General features: G+C 50.7%; 1 protein-coding gene across 1 annotated transcript in view; it reads right to left on the reverse strand.

Annotated features, from left to right (window-relative positions):
• The window catches only part of PRKCA (protein kinase C alpha), a gene marked incomplete at its 5' end in the record, with an annotated part of 383747 nt that overhangs the window by 42245 nt on the left and 325262 nt on the right, over positions 1-16240 (reverse strand). The window contains 5 exons of the mRNA XM_082706673.1: positions 1614-1752; positions 2491-2553; positions 5117-5208; positions 7566-7739; positions 8786-8923. Coding sequence (XP_082562799.1) covers positions 1614-1752; positions 2491-2553; positions 5117-5208; positions 7566-7739; positions 8786-8923 — 606 coding nt within the window. The remainder of the gene's footprint in view (positions 1-1613; positions 1753-2490; positions 2554-5116; positions 5209-7565; positions 7740-8785; positions 8924-16240) is intronic.

Raw genomic sequence — 16240 nt, forward strand, 5'->3', positions numbered from 1 at the left:
AAAAACGCTTCCTTCCCTGTCACCACACATTTATAGCAGCTGGTGGGTGTTAAACGGAGAAGACGCAGCTCGTAATCACAGTCGGCTTAATGCATGTCAGCCGGCAGAGGCGTCTGAATAAATCCTGCATCAGGAAGCTGTATTTTTACTGTACACTCTCCCCATTCTTCATGTCTGAGGACTATGTAAGCTCACATCATGCCTGCAGACAGTAATATGTGAGTTCTTTGGGGGAAAATGCCTCCCAAAGGTATGTATCAAGACACCATGTCACCTTTGGCGACGTCATTGAGAATTTAAGTTTCTAAGTAAATAATCGAAGTCTGTGTTTCCACACTGCCTGGGCAGATAAGAAACAAAACAAGGAACCTCTTAACAATGGGAAAAAATATTAAGCTTCCCTTAGGGACCACTGGCTACCATGGAGCGTAGCACTAGGTGCAAAGCACTGGATTTGGCATTTCTGTCCTCAGAGCAATTCTACAAGGAGGATATTATCTTTTCTAACTTGCCATTGTGGATGTGGGAGCTGAGAGGCTAAGGCACTTGCCTGAGTTCCCACAGACTGTGAAGAAAAGTCAGAGCTGAAGGACACGTTGGTCTGACTCCGAAGCTCATGTCACACCTACTGCCTCTAAGACAAACGCGTGGGGCAACAGGTTAAAAATATACCGCATGAGCTGCCAACTGTGAGCACGAACAGGACAGTGTCCAGAGAGGAAAGGTTGGGGTAACTTTGTATCTATTTGCTTAGACCACGCTGGAGCTCAGCTGAGAAGACCCCGTTTCATCCACTGGGCTGTGTGTACACAGAAAGTTGGCTACGTAGCGACCCAGGGTTATAACCCACCCAGTCATGGGCATGTAGGTAGACTCACAATAGGATGAAAATCACTCAGACTGTGTCACAACAGGGGTGCCTGGGTGGCTCAGTCGGTTACCTGCCTGACTCTTGATTTCAGCTCTGGTCATGATCTCGGGGTTGTGGGATCGAGCCCCGGGTCGGGCTCCATTTGGAGTCTGCTTGAGATTCAATCTCTCCTTTTCCTCTGCCCTTCCCCCATTAGCTCACTTGTGCTCTCTCTCAAATAAACAAATAAATCATCAAAAGCAAAAAGATTGTAACAAAGAGGAAGCAATATGGTGACTGCTGTGGTCACATGTCTTGAAACCACTCCCCTTACAACCATACTGGAATATCCTAGATCAAACACCCTCGTCAATTCCAGTGGGTCATTTAGGGCACTGATTACTCTGCTTTTCCGAAAAAGCCACCATTGGACCCTCCTTTTGATGCAGTTTTCCCAAGCAGAGCATTTTTACAAGCAATATCCCCCCGCCCGCCCAACAGTGTAGCTTAAATTATCTTGATGAGGACCATGTAAGAGACACAATCTACCATACACCCAGCTTACAAAGCCAAGTCCCACAGAATGAGACATTCCCTTACCATGCACTGAGCTCTCATACTTGTTTTCTATTTCGCTCTATTTAGTTTAGCCTATTTTGTGGTCCCTGTCTTGCTGCTCTGCTTGGCGATTCCCCCAGGAAGGGGGCTGTATTTGTGATTTGGAAGGTCTGCTCTGGAAACCAAGGAAAATCAGGGTCCCTACCTCTGGGGCAATGTAATCCGGCGTCCCACAGAAGGTCCTGGTGGTGACCCCATCCACCATGTGTTCCTTGCACATCCCAAAATCGGCAATCTTGATATGCCCTTCCGAATCCAGCATGACGTTATCTAACTTCAGATCCCTGCAAGGAAGCAGGAGAGCATCAGCAACCTTCCCACGACATCGTACGGTAGGTTCCGGAGCTAGCGAGACACAAGGATCTTTGACTAGCTGCCACCTCAATGGCGTATTAACTCTGAGTCCTAGGAGAGCTGGGGCCAGGAAGGATTGGGTTTTGTTTTTTAGTTTCTGAAATCTCCAGAGCCTACCCTAGGGCTTAGAACAACAGTATGTACATAATAAATGCACACCAAATAAATGACTACATGGTTGGACTAGTGATCCCCAACCTTGGCCGAGCATGGGAATCACCAGATTCTAATTTAGCAGGTCTGGGGCAGCTCCCAGCCGTTTGATTTACTAGGATCCCAGACATAGCGGGGTGCAGGGACTGGTACCCAACCAGGTTTGCCAAATCCCAGATTCAGGACAACCTTGCTGGGTCACATACATGTCTCTCTTACATTCTGGCTGGTGCCATAGATCCTTTTACTCTTCAGTGAAACCTGGAAGACATTTTCCTTTCTTCCGCTCTTCCGCATCAGACTTTGACTGTTGCTAACTACTTGAAGAATTTAACTCAATCGTTTTTCCCCTGCCTCTCCCCAGCTCCCTGACGAGCCTCTATAACAGAACTTCTGTAACAGAAATTCAGTTTCTGCTGCTCCCTGACCTCCATTCCAAAAAAAAAAAAAAAGGCAGAGGAAGGAGCTGTCGGTGGAGAGAAAAGCACTGCTGGCAACTCAGCTTCAACACGCACCTGTATATGATTCCTCTTTTATGAAGAAAGAACAATCCAATGGAAATCTCTGCTGCATAAAATCTGCAAAAGAAAACGTTCATCAGGCCTGCCGACTTGCTCTCTGGATTCCTGAATATTCTGTTCCCTCAGTTCAGGCATCAAGGAGGCAAAAGAATGTAGGACCCCGGGAGGGTTCAGAAATCAGCATCAGCCTAAGGATGACAAACCCCTAGCCCTTCCCTTGGCTATTTTATCATTCCCACCTCCCCGAGGAACTTCGCAGCTAATAAGTCAGAGAGACAGGTTTATTACCTGTCTAGAAACAAGCGCTTCTTGTCTGAGGCCGGTGGACAGTTAATTTACTGCTTACAAGAATGCTCCAATACAATCTCTTAAAGACCGGCCGCTAGACTGTTCTGTGTCAGGACTGGGGAAGAGTGGAGAAAAGGTCCCTTTTCCTATTCCTGGACAGAATGCATGAACGTTTGAAAGGGCAGCGATCCCCTGGGAGGGGGTGAAGCGTGCAATGTGCTTGGTATGGCGGGTGTCCTCACCGCACCCCCCCAACCGTCCCCATCCCAAGCGCTCGGATAAATGGGACACACGCCATGATTCATGCTCCAGTTTACCCTTTTAAATAATTCATAATAAACTCAGAGTAAATGCTAAAAGGTTTTCAAATGTGCATAGGATTTAGGAGTCTTTGAAGTCTGAGAATCCACAATGTTGTCTGTGCCAACATCGTACCTGGGAGGCTTGAAATCCGTGCAATGTCTGCACGAGCAGAGAACAACCTCTAGTGACGGGGAGGGGTGAGGGGGGCACCCCTAGGGCCGGCAGGGGAGGGACAGGATGGGGGAGGGAAAACAATGGGATTGCAGGTGATTTTTACATGATTTTTCAAGCTCTTCTGTATTTTGTAAGGTAAGAACCTTCTATCACCACAAACACACAACGCTGGACGAGACACCTTGATGTCACCTTATAACGTTAAGGAGGCTGTTTTGCTACTAGCTCTTTACAGCTCTGTCATCAAGTTTTACTTTTCAACCCGAGCATTTTGATGCTTTTTAACAAACAGAGTTAAGACACAGGATAAAGATAGGCATTCCTGAAAACTGAGAAGTAAAAATCTAAATAGAAAAAAAAAAATTCCCCTTCGACAATAACAAAAATCTGATTGGTGTTCATGTGTTTGATTGATAAGGAAATCTGAGAATGAAGAAAAAGAAAGAAAAAAAAATCCCCTTTTGCATTTTTTTCAGCTTGCGACCAAAACATGCCTTCTGCTTTTAGTCAATCTTCCCTAAGACGGGTCAAGCCACCCAGCCCGAAAGTTCTTTAGCGTTGTCTTTCACAATGAACATCAGCCAGGATCCAATTAACATTTGGTGACTTGATTAATCGGGGGCATCCCCATGAGGCATACTCCCCAAGAGAAATAAAAGAGCTGTTTTTTCCTCCCAAAAGATTTTTTATTTATCTGTCTGGGGGAGATAGAGAGAGAGAGAGCACAAGCAGGCAGAGCGACAGGCAGAGGGAGAGAGAAGCTTTCTACCAACCACGAAGCCCGATGCAGGGCTCGATCCCCCGACGCAAAGGCAGCTGCTTAACTGACTGAGCCACCCAGGCGCCCCCGAAATAGCTGTTCGTATATGTCTGCCTCTGCTGTGTATCCTGTGACCTCTTGGCCCCTGGAAAACAGGGTGACTTTTGCAGGTACCGAGGTCCTCTCTTCGAAGGGCTGTGTCTCTCCCCTCTGCGGCTGCCTCCTGCATCCCCATGGACCTCTCCACACGGAGCTCACGATTCTCCTCCACATCGTCTCCTCCTTGGCGGCCGCCCCCTCCCAAACCGAAAATGAGGTGTCACCGGAAGAGGTTTCTCTGTTCTACACCGAGTTCTGCTTTTCTTCCTCCAGAACGTTTCTCAAAGACCCTTCCTCCTCTTTGGCTCCAAGGTCAAGACCTGACGAAGGTTCCATTCTTTCTGGTCTATATAGAGCTTCACCAGCCCTGCTGCACCAGCCCCGACTCTTCCTCCCCCCTCCCTTCCCCGCTCGGTCACGGGGCTCTGTGAAAGCCGAGCCTGATGCTGTAAGTCCCCCTGAAGCCCTCTCCAGCCTTCCGTGGGCCTCAACCAGGCCCTCCATCAGGCTCAACGCCCAGAGCCCCCGCTCCCAATCCCCCCAATCCCAAACCACCTTCCTCCTCACTGACTCGGGCATTTCCTGAGGGCCCCCCCCCCCACTCTCCTCTTCTCCAGGGCTCGCGTGCTACCTCTAATGTTACGGGTACACGGTACGACTGGCGTCAGGTGCTGAGCTCCTCGAGGGCAGACAGCCTTTCCCACCCCCAGTGCCCGGTGTGTTGCGACTGTGCAATAATCATTTGTTTAATAACAAGTGGCCGACTCAGTCAGGGAGGGGGTATGGGTGACAGAATGCGTGACAGGGGATACACCAGAGTCTCCAACCAACCAGATGTAGAATGAACCTCCCTTTGGAAGTGGTGACCAAGAAGTCTGCCCCTTGGGAGGAGACGGTGCTCGGCCCCAAGCGGGGGCAAACCCCACTCCCGTCTTTCACCCAGCAGCGGTCCCCGTGGCCTGTCTAAATTAAGGGACTTAAAAAAAAAATACTCACACTGCTTGTGGTTCCTTAAATTTTCCCACTTGCTGAATGTGGTACATGAGGTCCCCACCGTTGACGTATTCCATGACGAAATACAGCCGGTCCTGAAGACAAAGGTTCAACACGTGAGCAGGGCTTGGCCACTGGCCAAGAGGCTTCCTTCACTATTTCTAGGCTGTGTTTTGCTTTCTCATTAGTTAGTCAACCGTGGGCCATGCTGGTAGGTCTGCTTGGTGGAGCCTTGCAAAAGCTTTCTTCCCAGATAAGACCTAAGTAATAGACCCTACTGCACGAGGGCCCTGGGATGTATAAAGTCATTAACGTAACTCTGAAATAATGGCTTTCTGTCCACATGGCCGTCCCCTTCCGGTTCCGGGCGCTCCTTCCCTTAGCAACGGCCTCAAATGCTCTTCCGCTTTCTCCTGCACATGTACTACACGTCTACATTAGGGGCGGTGCGAAGAACCCAAATGGGCCAATTATTTACTTTTTTTTTTTTTTTAAAGATTTTGTTTATTTATTTGACAGAGAGAGATCACAAGTAGGCAGAGAGGCGGGCAGACAGAGAGGGGGAAGCAGGCTCCCCGCTGAGCAGAGAGACCGATGCGGGACTCGATCCCAAGACCCTGAGATCATGGCCTGAGCCAAAGGCAGAGGCTTAAGCCACTGAGCCACCCAGGCGCCCTACTTTTAACGAGTGTTGCTGGTTTGCAACACTCAGTGGTATAGTAGTGATGTGTTTCCACTGGAAGCTTCTGGAAACAAGTCTCGTGAGTCAAGCTGGGCTCCTACATTATAAATCCTCGATGGTATTTACTGTGGGGGAGGGGACTATACGGGGAGAGGCTAATGCAATGTGCTTCTGCACCCGTAATAGGCCCAAATGTTGTTTTTCTATTTTCTCTGTCACTGGTGTGCTCAATGAAGGCCCCACAGAGGGCGTACCTCATGGACCCCAATAAAGCTGCATATTTATGAGGTCACGGCAGTGGGGTAGATGGGGAATGATGGGGTTGAAGAGCCAAGCAGCTTGCAGCACAGCACACCCAGGTGAAAGCCGACCTCTGCTCGTTTCTAGACAATGTCACCATTTCACGGAAGTTATTAAACGTGAAAGTGTCGCACGGGGAGGGAAAAAAAAAATAATGAGGCCGTTGCTAGCATCTAGGAAACAGCTCCCGGAGCTTCCATCACTAGCTTTCCTGTGATGAATTTTAATTCCATCTTTACTTCCGTGTTTTGCTGCTTCCCGGAGCCTCATCAGTGTAGCCGGGGGATGAGATCTGGGCTGGGATTCGCAGACATGGCTCCCTGCCTGGCGTATTGCGCTTCCCTCCCGGGCGCTACTCGGGCGCTACTGGGAGAAGGGGCTGGCGGTGTCACCCGCAACGGGCTGACACGCAGGGGCCGGCGCCTTGCTCTGCAGCCCATGATTTGCCCCCAACACTGTGCAGTTCCATGGTCGGGGTCATGTGGAGATTCTAAAATCCAAGAGCACTGAGGGGGGCCTCCCAGGAGATTTTTAAAGCGAGATGGAAAACAGAAAGTCATTTTCTGGCCAGCAGAGAGTTGACAATAATTACGATCATAACAGTAATAATTATAGCTACTGAATATTGAGTCACATCCTAAAAAGGGGAGCTACGGAGGGGTGGAGGGCCTGTCTCTGGGCATGCCCGACACTGGTACCCTCGAAATGTTTATATTTCTCGTGGGCCACCAGCAAGCTCCATGCCAGGGCCCGGGCCCCACAAAGGGGCTGGTCAGTGCTTTGGAACCCTCTTGTCCTCTTTTTCATTATACTGTAGGAGGGACTCAGCAGACTTTCTGTAAAGGGCTAGGCAGTAAATACTTCAGGCTTGGGGTGTGTCTTGCCACGATTTAACTCTGCCTGCGAAACAGGAGAGCCACTCTGGGTGACAGGAAAATGAAGGAGCCTGGCCGTGTTCTAAGAAAATGATTCACGGACCCTGAAATGTGAATTTCATCTAATTTACATGTCACAAAATATTTTTTTTTTCCTCCTCTAAACTTTCTTAGAGCTCATGGGCTGTACCAAACAGACCAGACTGCCAAGCCTGCTGTGTGCAGTGCATAAGAACATACTCTTTTAGGAGATCAAGTTTCCCTGGGTTCTAATGCAATGCTTGGCAATGAGATCCGTGGTCTTCAAAAGCCAGGACTGTGGGTTCTTTTACTGGTGGTGTAGCCTCAAGTCTTAGCACATGGCCCAGTGGATGGAAAACCTCTGGTACACATGTTTGCTGAATTAAATAGAATTAGTGCCAAGCCTGAAGGAAGGTGTATCCCAGAGAGAGGACTCCCCAAGTGGCATAAGAGCGAGAGGCTTTCTGGAGCCTTCTCCACTGGAGGAAGGTTGATTCAGATGCTTACAATGCTGGCTTGGGGAGAACACGCCGTGTGCTAAGCCATGGAGACGGCGCAGCCCCGGGGGACTCACCACAGTCTGGAAGCAGGAGTGTAGCTGTGTCAGGAACGGGGGCTTGTCCAGCAGGGCCAGGACTCGCTTCTCCACCATGGTGCACTCCACGTCGTCGTCTTGAATCACCACGTCCTTCTTCAGGATTTTGATGGCATACAGCTCCTCTGTGCCCTTCCGGTCGGCGAGCATCACCTGGGGGCAGACGGAAGGCAACCTGAACGCTTCGAAGCCGACCTCTGGAAGTCTGGGGGTGGGGTGGGGGTGGGGTGGGGGGGACCTGGTCAGGCGGCCGTTCGGTGGGTGCACATTTGTAAACACGGGCTATGCGCCTATTCATCAAGTTCCGCTTCGCGGGCCAATTCTGGAATCTCGCATGGCAGCGCACAGAAAACGCCGCCAGCACTGGACAGTTCAGAAGCTGTGCGGGTTTGTGCGCTGCAAAGGCTCTGGCCACATGGTGGCGCTATGGCGGAAGGAATCCATGTGGTCCTCAGCATTGGCCTGAGTAGGCATGTTTTTCAGGAGCATCCTTTGGGAAAAAGGGGAGTCGGGAGCCAAGACAAAGAGACAGGACTGGAAATCACTTCCTGGATCTACCGTGAGATTTGGGGCCAGAGAAGCCAAATGCGGACAAATGGGTTCATTGCTGAAGAAACTCTGTTCAGCGTCTCTCAGCTATTACATTCGCTCACTGTGAATCAACTTTTATTTTTTTTATTTTTTAGATTTTAAAAATTTATTTATTTTGATTAAGAGGAGAAGCGAGAGAGAGCATGAATGGGGGAAAGGAGAGGGAAAAACAGACTCCCCAATGGGTAGCCTAATGTGGGGCTCGATCCTGGGACCCTGGAATCATGATCTGAGCCAAAAGCAGATGCTTAACTGACTGAGCCATCCAGGCGCTCCACAAATTAACTTCTAATATTTAGTTGTGAAAATTATTGATTCAAATTATTGATTCAACCTACATTTCAGAGCATATGCTCTGTTCTCAACATGGAAACAGGGGCACACAGTGAGCCCTCTGGAGCTTTCTGGGTACAGTTGTTTTTAATGAAATGAAGTGGTGGGTGAGGCATCTGAGAAAGGAGTACAGAGAATGCAGAAACCCCAAGGACAGCTCTGGAAACCTCAGGGAGCACAGACCCCATCCCCGATCCCAGGCATTCTCTGCAAATCCCCCCTGCCCCTCCCCTCACCCCTTCTCCCTGTCCCCAGACAACGAATGGTCCTCTTACCTTTCCAAAACTCCCCTTCCCCAGCACCATGAGGAAATTGAAGTCGGTGAGTTTCACTCTGTCCAGATTGTTGGAAGTTTGTCTCCTGTCTTCTGAAGGACTGATTACTTTGTTACCAGCAGGACCAAGCTTGGCTTTCTAAAGGAGAAGCACACACAGGAAATCGATGGGTCATTTTTCCCAGGAAAAAACAGTGACAGAAAGCATTTAACTAAGCTTGAGGGCAGCTGGGAGGTGGGAGGTGGGATAGGGGCAAGAAAAGAAATCACAGGGCAATGAAATACTTATTCAAAAGTCAGTGGGTATATATACCCTAGGGGTAGCATTGCAAAGTAGCAAAAAAAAAAAAAATTGCCCTTTACCAATTGACTTGTTTACCAAGTCAGGGGATCTGTCAAGAGCTGGCTGATTCTCATTCTGGGACTTAGAAGTTAACATCTGGGAGAAAACGGTGCTTCACAATGGTTAACATAATAAAAGAAATAAACCGGTGCACTGACGCTCTTCTTATTTGTAGATTTTTCCAATTTAAGATTCATTTGCATAAAGGAGAGTTGTATCCTAGCAAAAAGGGGTTTCCTGGAGAGGAACCTCTTAACCGGCAAGCTGTGGGGATGATTTATTGCTACTTTAAAAGGCACAGTAAGAACATAGGGTTTGTTGTGGTTATTGGTGTTTTAAGTCAAGAGTTGAACTCAGGAAAATGGTGAGGTGCACGAGAACCTACATTCACACCAAACACCCAGCACCCTCTGAACCTGAAGCATCCTTGATCAGTGACCTGTCAGTTACCAAAAGGCGTGGTGGTTTTTTTTTTTTTTTTTTTTAATAAGCCAGGTTCCTGCTACACACAGGTGCTGGAGAAACTACACCCTCATTGTTCTGGTTGAAGAGTTGGAGTCTTGGATTAAAGGTCAAGGAGAGTAAGAAGGCTCAGCCGAAAAGGAAAGGCTAATGGCATCACTTGAGAAGGTCTCAACACTCAGCAAAGGAGCCTATAGAGAATCTCCCCCCAACTCTGCCTGGAGAACATCTGCTTGATGGTGAGGGCACGAGCTGCTGGACATGTCAGCTGCTGAAAAGGCCAGGTCCTGTAGTGTGGCTCAGCTGTCACTGCCCTGAGCCCGAGGGCCAAGACTGTGGCTTTGGATACATTCTAAATGTTCTAAATGATAGGGTAATCCTGCACACCCCCCACCTCCACCCCCCCTTGCAGCAGACCCAAGTGCGGCTTTGAGTTTCTGAGCAGGAGCCAGGACATCACTCAAGTCTGTGGTTATGAAAAAGAAGGTACACGATATAAAGAAGGCATTCTGGGCTTTGCTTTGTGACCAGAGCTCTCTCTTGTGGGAAGACGGGGGATCTGACATGTTTTCCTTAACAGCAGAGGCGGCTTTTGAGGAATCACCCATATTCCTTTACAGCAGGATCCGCCCTTCATCCCTGAGTTCCTGTGCAGGCACCTTGTGCCAGGCTCTGGGGAAGAGGTTTTGCATTAGCCGATTGGGCCATCTCCGGATGCCCAGGCCTCGTGCAGAGCTCCACTTTCTGGCTGAATGAGGAAATGAAGCTTGAGTGTGTTCGTCAGAGGCTGTGCTGTTAGGAGATGCTTTCCTGTGATAAAAACAACACGTCTGTAAAGATCAAACCTCACGGCTGGATGCATGCTTGAATTGAGCACATCCATGCGTGCAGAGCCATTAAGACACAGAGAAGAGATGGCCCCCACTTTCTTGCAGAGACCTTAAGACGTGGGGGAAGGATGGCCCTAACATTTTTGCTTCGAGTCTGAAAGCATTTATACAGCTGTACTGTATTCCTCTATCGGCAAGGCCTGGAGGGACACACGTGTGAACCTGGGGGGTCGTTGGATACACTCACATTCTTTAAAGACAAAAAACTGAACTACAGTAATACGTAAACGGGTCTCCCCTTTGACAGAGGATGGAAGGAATGTCTAGACAGACTTGTGAGAAAGAGCTAAGACATAACCACTAGTGTTACATCAGGACCCCCTTCAACTGTGGGACCAGCCCTGTCCCCTGGAAGCCAGGAAGCAGGAATGCAGGAGCATCTGGCTCTGGGGGGCCCAGACAGACCAGGTTCGACCACTTGTCACTGACAAAGTCCAAAGGCAAACAAACGAGGGGTGGTGAACTGAGAAAGTAATTTATTTCAGGGAGGCCAGCACCAGGAAGACAGTGGACTAGTGTCTCAGAGACCATCTCCAAAGTGCTGAAAGCACTCCCAGGACTACGTAAGGAAAATGCAGGGCAGAGGCTGGGGGGTGCATTCATGCAGCTGGGCAGTGAAGGTCAAGTTGAGTACTGTCTTGGGGGGGGGCGGTCAATCATGTGGGGGTCTTGCTGGTGCAGGGTATTCCTTATTGCAGGAGAGGGTAGTTTCGGTCCCCATCACGGGATGCTTTGCCCAGATGGTCTCATGCCTGTTTAGAGAGAAGTTGGAAAGGAGAACTCGGTCATTTAGAAAGTAGAGACTGGGATCAAAACGGAGGTGGTGGAGAGCAGAATTCCTCTTTCACTCCAAACATCTGCCCCAGGAATGATTCCAAGTTGATAAACTTTCTGGTGTGTGTTGTCGACATTGCAGTGAACAATCAGGAAGTTCAAGTGTGAGATGAGAAAAACAACGATGCCACTCTGTCTTGTTCTTCTGAGTTTTAAAAATAAACATTATCTGAAAGAGGCACGAGGAGATTCATTTTATTTCGTCAGGCACTTCACGGTAAAATCTGAAAAGGCCCCCACACGACGGACTCAGTGCTCGGAGGCGCTTGAAACAGTTGAAGAGCGTCTTCACCTGGGTGAGGCTGTGATCGTGCCCGGCTGTCCAGGGACACCCAGCTTCCACCTGAAGCGCGGGGTTCCTCACCAGAGGTTCCACTCCTGTGAAGTCCTAGAGTCCCTGCTCCTTCCTCCTTTGACACTTCAGCACCACAGACAGCGAAAGAGGGCTGCCCTCACTGTGGGCCATAACCCAGCAAAGGAGGTTTGTGCTGTGACCTTAATCCAGGTGCGGGGAAAAGATTTTACCCAAAGGGATGTAAAAGCAAGGAAAGCATTTTTGCATTTGAGTATTTCTGAACACGACTGCAACAGGATCTTGGATTCCGCTCTGAAATCAGTCCGTGAGGTTTGGGAGGAATGTCGACAAAGGAGTCTCCTGGCTCCTGGGAGGGAAAGCTGGAGGCAGGAAGGACACTGGCTTCTTCCCCTGCTCTGGGCAGATTCCATTTTCGTGTTTCTGCAGCGAGAAGCCGAGCTGAGTTCCATGTGGCTGGCAGAGCAGGGAGATGGTTTGGAAGGAGACGGGCCAGGCTGCCACACTGGGTGCATTCTCCAGCAGGGGGGCAGGCTAGAAAGTGGCCTGGCCCAGAGGCCAAGAAAGAAGGATTTCTCCCCAGCTCCCGGCAGCCCTGAGATAAGAGCAGCCTGGGGGGCTTCGTGCAGCTAGCCTTCCGACCAGAGAGATGTGGCTTCCATATTTCCCTGCAGAAGCTTCTTCTGGAGCCATTTCCCTGCTGCCATGGGCAGGTCTGGCTGTGGGACGGCCCGGAGCCTTTGCCCATGCGGAGTCTGCAAAAGCAACTCTTCTGAGGCAGTCAGTTCTATGAGACCAAAACCGCAGTGGTCTGGGCCTGACTTCGGCAAGTCCCTCACTCAACCTGGGTCTAATCAGTGGCACAGCTGGAGGAGACAGCCAGTGGCTACTCTAGCAGCTGTGTAGCTGGGGACTGGTGGCGAGCAGACGACCCCCAGGACGGTGGTCTACACAGCCTCCACCTCCAGTCTACATTCAGGTAGCCTCTGGCCAACCCCCCCTCGTTGCCCCTCCCCCCTGCCTCTTCTCACCCTCCGCCGCCCCTTGCTGTGGCTGTGTAGCCCCCCCCCCCCCCCCGCAGGCTGACTTCTCCCCACCTGCAGGTTCTAGTGTGACTGTCCTCTCTTCAGAGGACCCCTCCCCAAAGACTGGCTGCCATTCTCCCTCCCACAGCCCTGCTCTCAACAGTGCATAGGGCGACTCGGGAATATTTACGGTGTGTTTGCTTAACGCCTCTTCCAATCACACTGTACAGCTCATCTATTAGCAGGTTGTGCCAAATCAACCAGCAGATTAGGTCCAGAATCTGGCGTCTTCTTGGGGCCTCCTTCACCACCTCTCTCCATCGAGGTGGCTTGGCCTCTAGAGTCCCCACTTCTGTGACGTCCCTTTTAGTATATGCCCTGGAGGGGCCCTGTGCTGCCTCCCTGGCTTCTCATCTGCTGGACAGAAAAAGGCCGAGTTGTCACAAAGGATGAGGAAGAGCCCCTTGGCCGTGAGCTCTGTCTCTGACCTCGGTCCCAGGACTCTCTGGGCCCTTTGTTCCAGCCTCCAGTCTTGGCCGCTCTTCCAGCAAGGGCCTTGCTATCTTGCTCATCCACCAAATCCAGCTCACGCACCACCTCTTCATCTTCTTGATGCCTCCTTCCTCCTGGGATTTCCCACCCGGGGAGACATGGCCTATGACCAGCCCACATCCCTGGAGCTTTCAGCTCTGCACCTCTGTGCACACCAGAGGCTGCCTGCGGGTTCTGTTGGGGCCACACCTGCAGGGAAGGCCTGAAATACTCACGCTGGCACCCCAGGAAGTCAGGGCCTTGACTGGTGCACAAGGAGGTAGGTCCCACACCGTCTCCCTTGCTCCCCAGCAAGACTGGGCTCCAGCCTGTCCCCCATGTTGTGACCTGGACAACGACCATGCCCTTACCTTAGCTGGCTTCCTCCCTTCCCTGGGTGCCATCCCTGCTCCCCTGCACCCCACCCCAGGTCTCTTGGGATCACTTCCCAAATGAACTCCTTGCTCTCAAAACCGTGTGGCAGAGCTGACCGATCAGGGGAACCTAAATGAACAGATGAACTTTTTCTGAGGATCTGCTGATCTTTCTCATCAGACCGTGAGGTCCTGGAAGGCACAGACCCTCTTACTCATCTACGTGTCTTTAGGCCAGGCACTGTGCTGGGCACAAAACTGCACATTTGCTGACTATCTCACTGATTGGTTGGTTGATTGATTCATTCAAAAATCATACATCTTCACTGAGTCCTACAACAGAATTTGAAGAGGCCAAGTCATGGGCTGGTAGCCAATACCGGGCAGCCATCTGCCAGATGATCATTCAGGAAAGCAGCTCTTACCGGGTTCGTCACTTCCTAGGGTGGCCCCTGGACACTGCATTTAGATGTGCAAGTGCAATGGGAACTTCTTTCCTCAAGCGGTCACTGCTCATGCTGGCACAGCCACAGACAAAGGCTGTGAGGGCACCTCTGCCTTTGGGGAGTTCGGCCACATGGTGATGCTACCCAAAGGCCATGCGAGATATGTTAGCTGGGCCAGCAAGCCGAAACCGTGCTCTCGGAAGTTTCTCTGAAGGGACATTTCTCCAGTGACAAGTCCCAATGGTCCTAGAGTTCGCTGGGATCCAACGAAGGAAGACCAACACTGAGCTTCTGGGCTGACGGTTCCTTTCTTTGAGCTTTTGAGTGGGTTGTCTGACGACGGGTCTCCCGGCGTGACAGAGACTGCTCCTTCTCAGCTTTGTGTACTGTCGGCATAACCCGTTGTCATGGATGTAATTCAGACTTCACCAGAAGCGCAGATAAAATCAGTGTATGTCCAGGGATAAAGCTGAAGCCGAAGGCCTAAGTGCAGAGATTTCAGCAGACCCAAGGAGGCCTTGGAATAAGCGGGCCAACATCCTTTCCTGCAGCAGCACAAACACGCACTGCACGGCCAGACACCCTGCTGGGCTGTGTGTGCAAACGGGGATTCACACACCGAAAGGAGAGGCAGAATGTCTCCCGAAGCCCCGCATCCAGAGGAGGGGTAGGGCATCGACTGGGGCTGAGATGGGAAGCATCACCTGTGAGCCCACTGGTCATGCTCCTTGCTGGTCAATTCCAAATCCCAAGTTCCCGCTCAGGACACATTTTGATTTGACTCATGGGTCCTTGTTGGTGAATTGAGAATATCCTAACATTTATTCCACAAGTATCTGTGTGTCTGTCACACCCCAGACATGGGGCCAGATGCTAGGGAAACCAGAGCAGTATGATGTAGCCTTTCCTCCAGGGAACCTGCAGTGCAAAGGTACTGTGGCTAGCTCCCTGTTACTCAACGTGTGGTCTATAGATCAGTGGTGCCAGCGCTGCCGGAAGGCTGGTCAGGAAAGCAGATGCCTGGATTCCACCCCAGAGTTGCGGAATCGGAACATGCAGGCTTGACAAGACCCTCAAGTGAGTCCTGAGCACATGTCAGATGCTCTAGTCTAAGACAGTCAGAATGTTTCTCCCAGTTTGAAGTCCCTTCAGAATCCCTGGGACCCCTTCCATGTGCAATAATCTTCAATTATCATAGAAAATCAATGGCAAATTCTGGAAAGAGCCCCAGACTTTGATTCTGAAGTTTAGATCAAATCCTGGCTTTACCTATTTGGGCTGTGTGACTCTGGGCAGATGATACAGCCTCTCTGGGCGTCAGACTGCTTATCTGTCATACAGTCGTGCTAAGACCTCTGCATCCCTCGGTTATGCTGAAGCTGAAATGAGGAATCCTTTGCAAAAGCATCCTTGCAGAGTCTCCCATCATATCCTTCACCGTGGTCCTCTTTCCTTTGCCCTGGGAAGGAGAAGCTGCATTTCCCTCAGGCTCCTGACTTCCACCTGTGCCCTGCCTGTGTACTGAAGGCCTCTGTGAGCAGAGGCAGGTCACCAGGGTCAGGGTTCTGCTGAGGTGACTCATGGCCCAGATACCCTGTGATTATGGGTATGTGTCAAGGCTGCAGACGGGCTCAGCAGGAGCTCGGGACCTGTGGGGAGGCCGAGGCAGGTTCCTGTGGGCTTCCCTGCATCTGTGCCCCCCCCCCCCGCTGGGGTAGGAGAGGAACTGGGTCTCAGGCCCAGCTGCTCTCCGCTTTCGGCAGCAACATTCTGTAGCTCCCTCAGGGGCTACAACCATGCAGGAAGAGACCGTGACTTAGCGTGCTCTCCTCCTTGGACAATTTCCTAATAATCGACACGTATCTCATTTTATGCCCCAGATACATTCACCAAGAGTCCTGACAATCATCGAAGGTATTCACAAATCTCAAGGACCCCTACGGTAAGTTTCTGTAAGGCACATCATACAAAGTGAAACTGACCACTGCAAATCCGAATTCTCCCAGGCTGGGGTTGAAGTGTGGATGCGTGTGAAACCCCTTTGTCTGAAGAGCTGTCCGTGTGTGTGATCAGGGGCTCTCTGTATGCCACTTGTTATGGGGGGGGGTCCAAGTGAAAACTGGGAGCTGGATCTGCCGAACTACGGCACCGGGAGTCTATGAGAGATGGGACTGTGGTCAATGTCTGTTAGGTCAACTCTGTTAGGCTGGACCATTGGCATTTGGACCATTTGCATCT

This window comes from Mustela nivalis (genome assembly GCF_964662115.1).
Source record: "Mustela nivalis genome assembly, chromosome: 17".
Lineage (NCBI taxonomy): Eukaryota > Metazoa > Chordata > Mammalia > Carnivora > Mustelidae > Mustela > Mustela nivalis.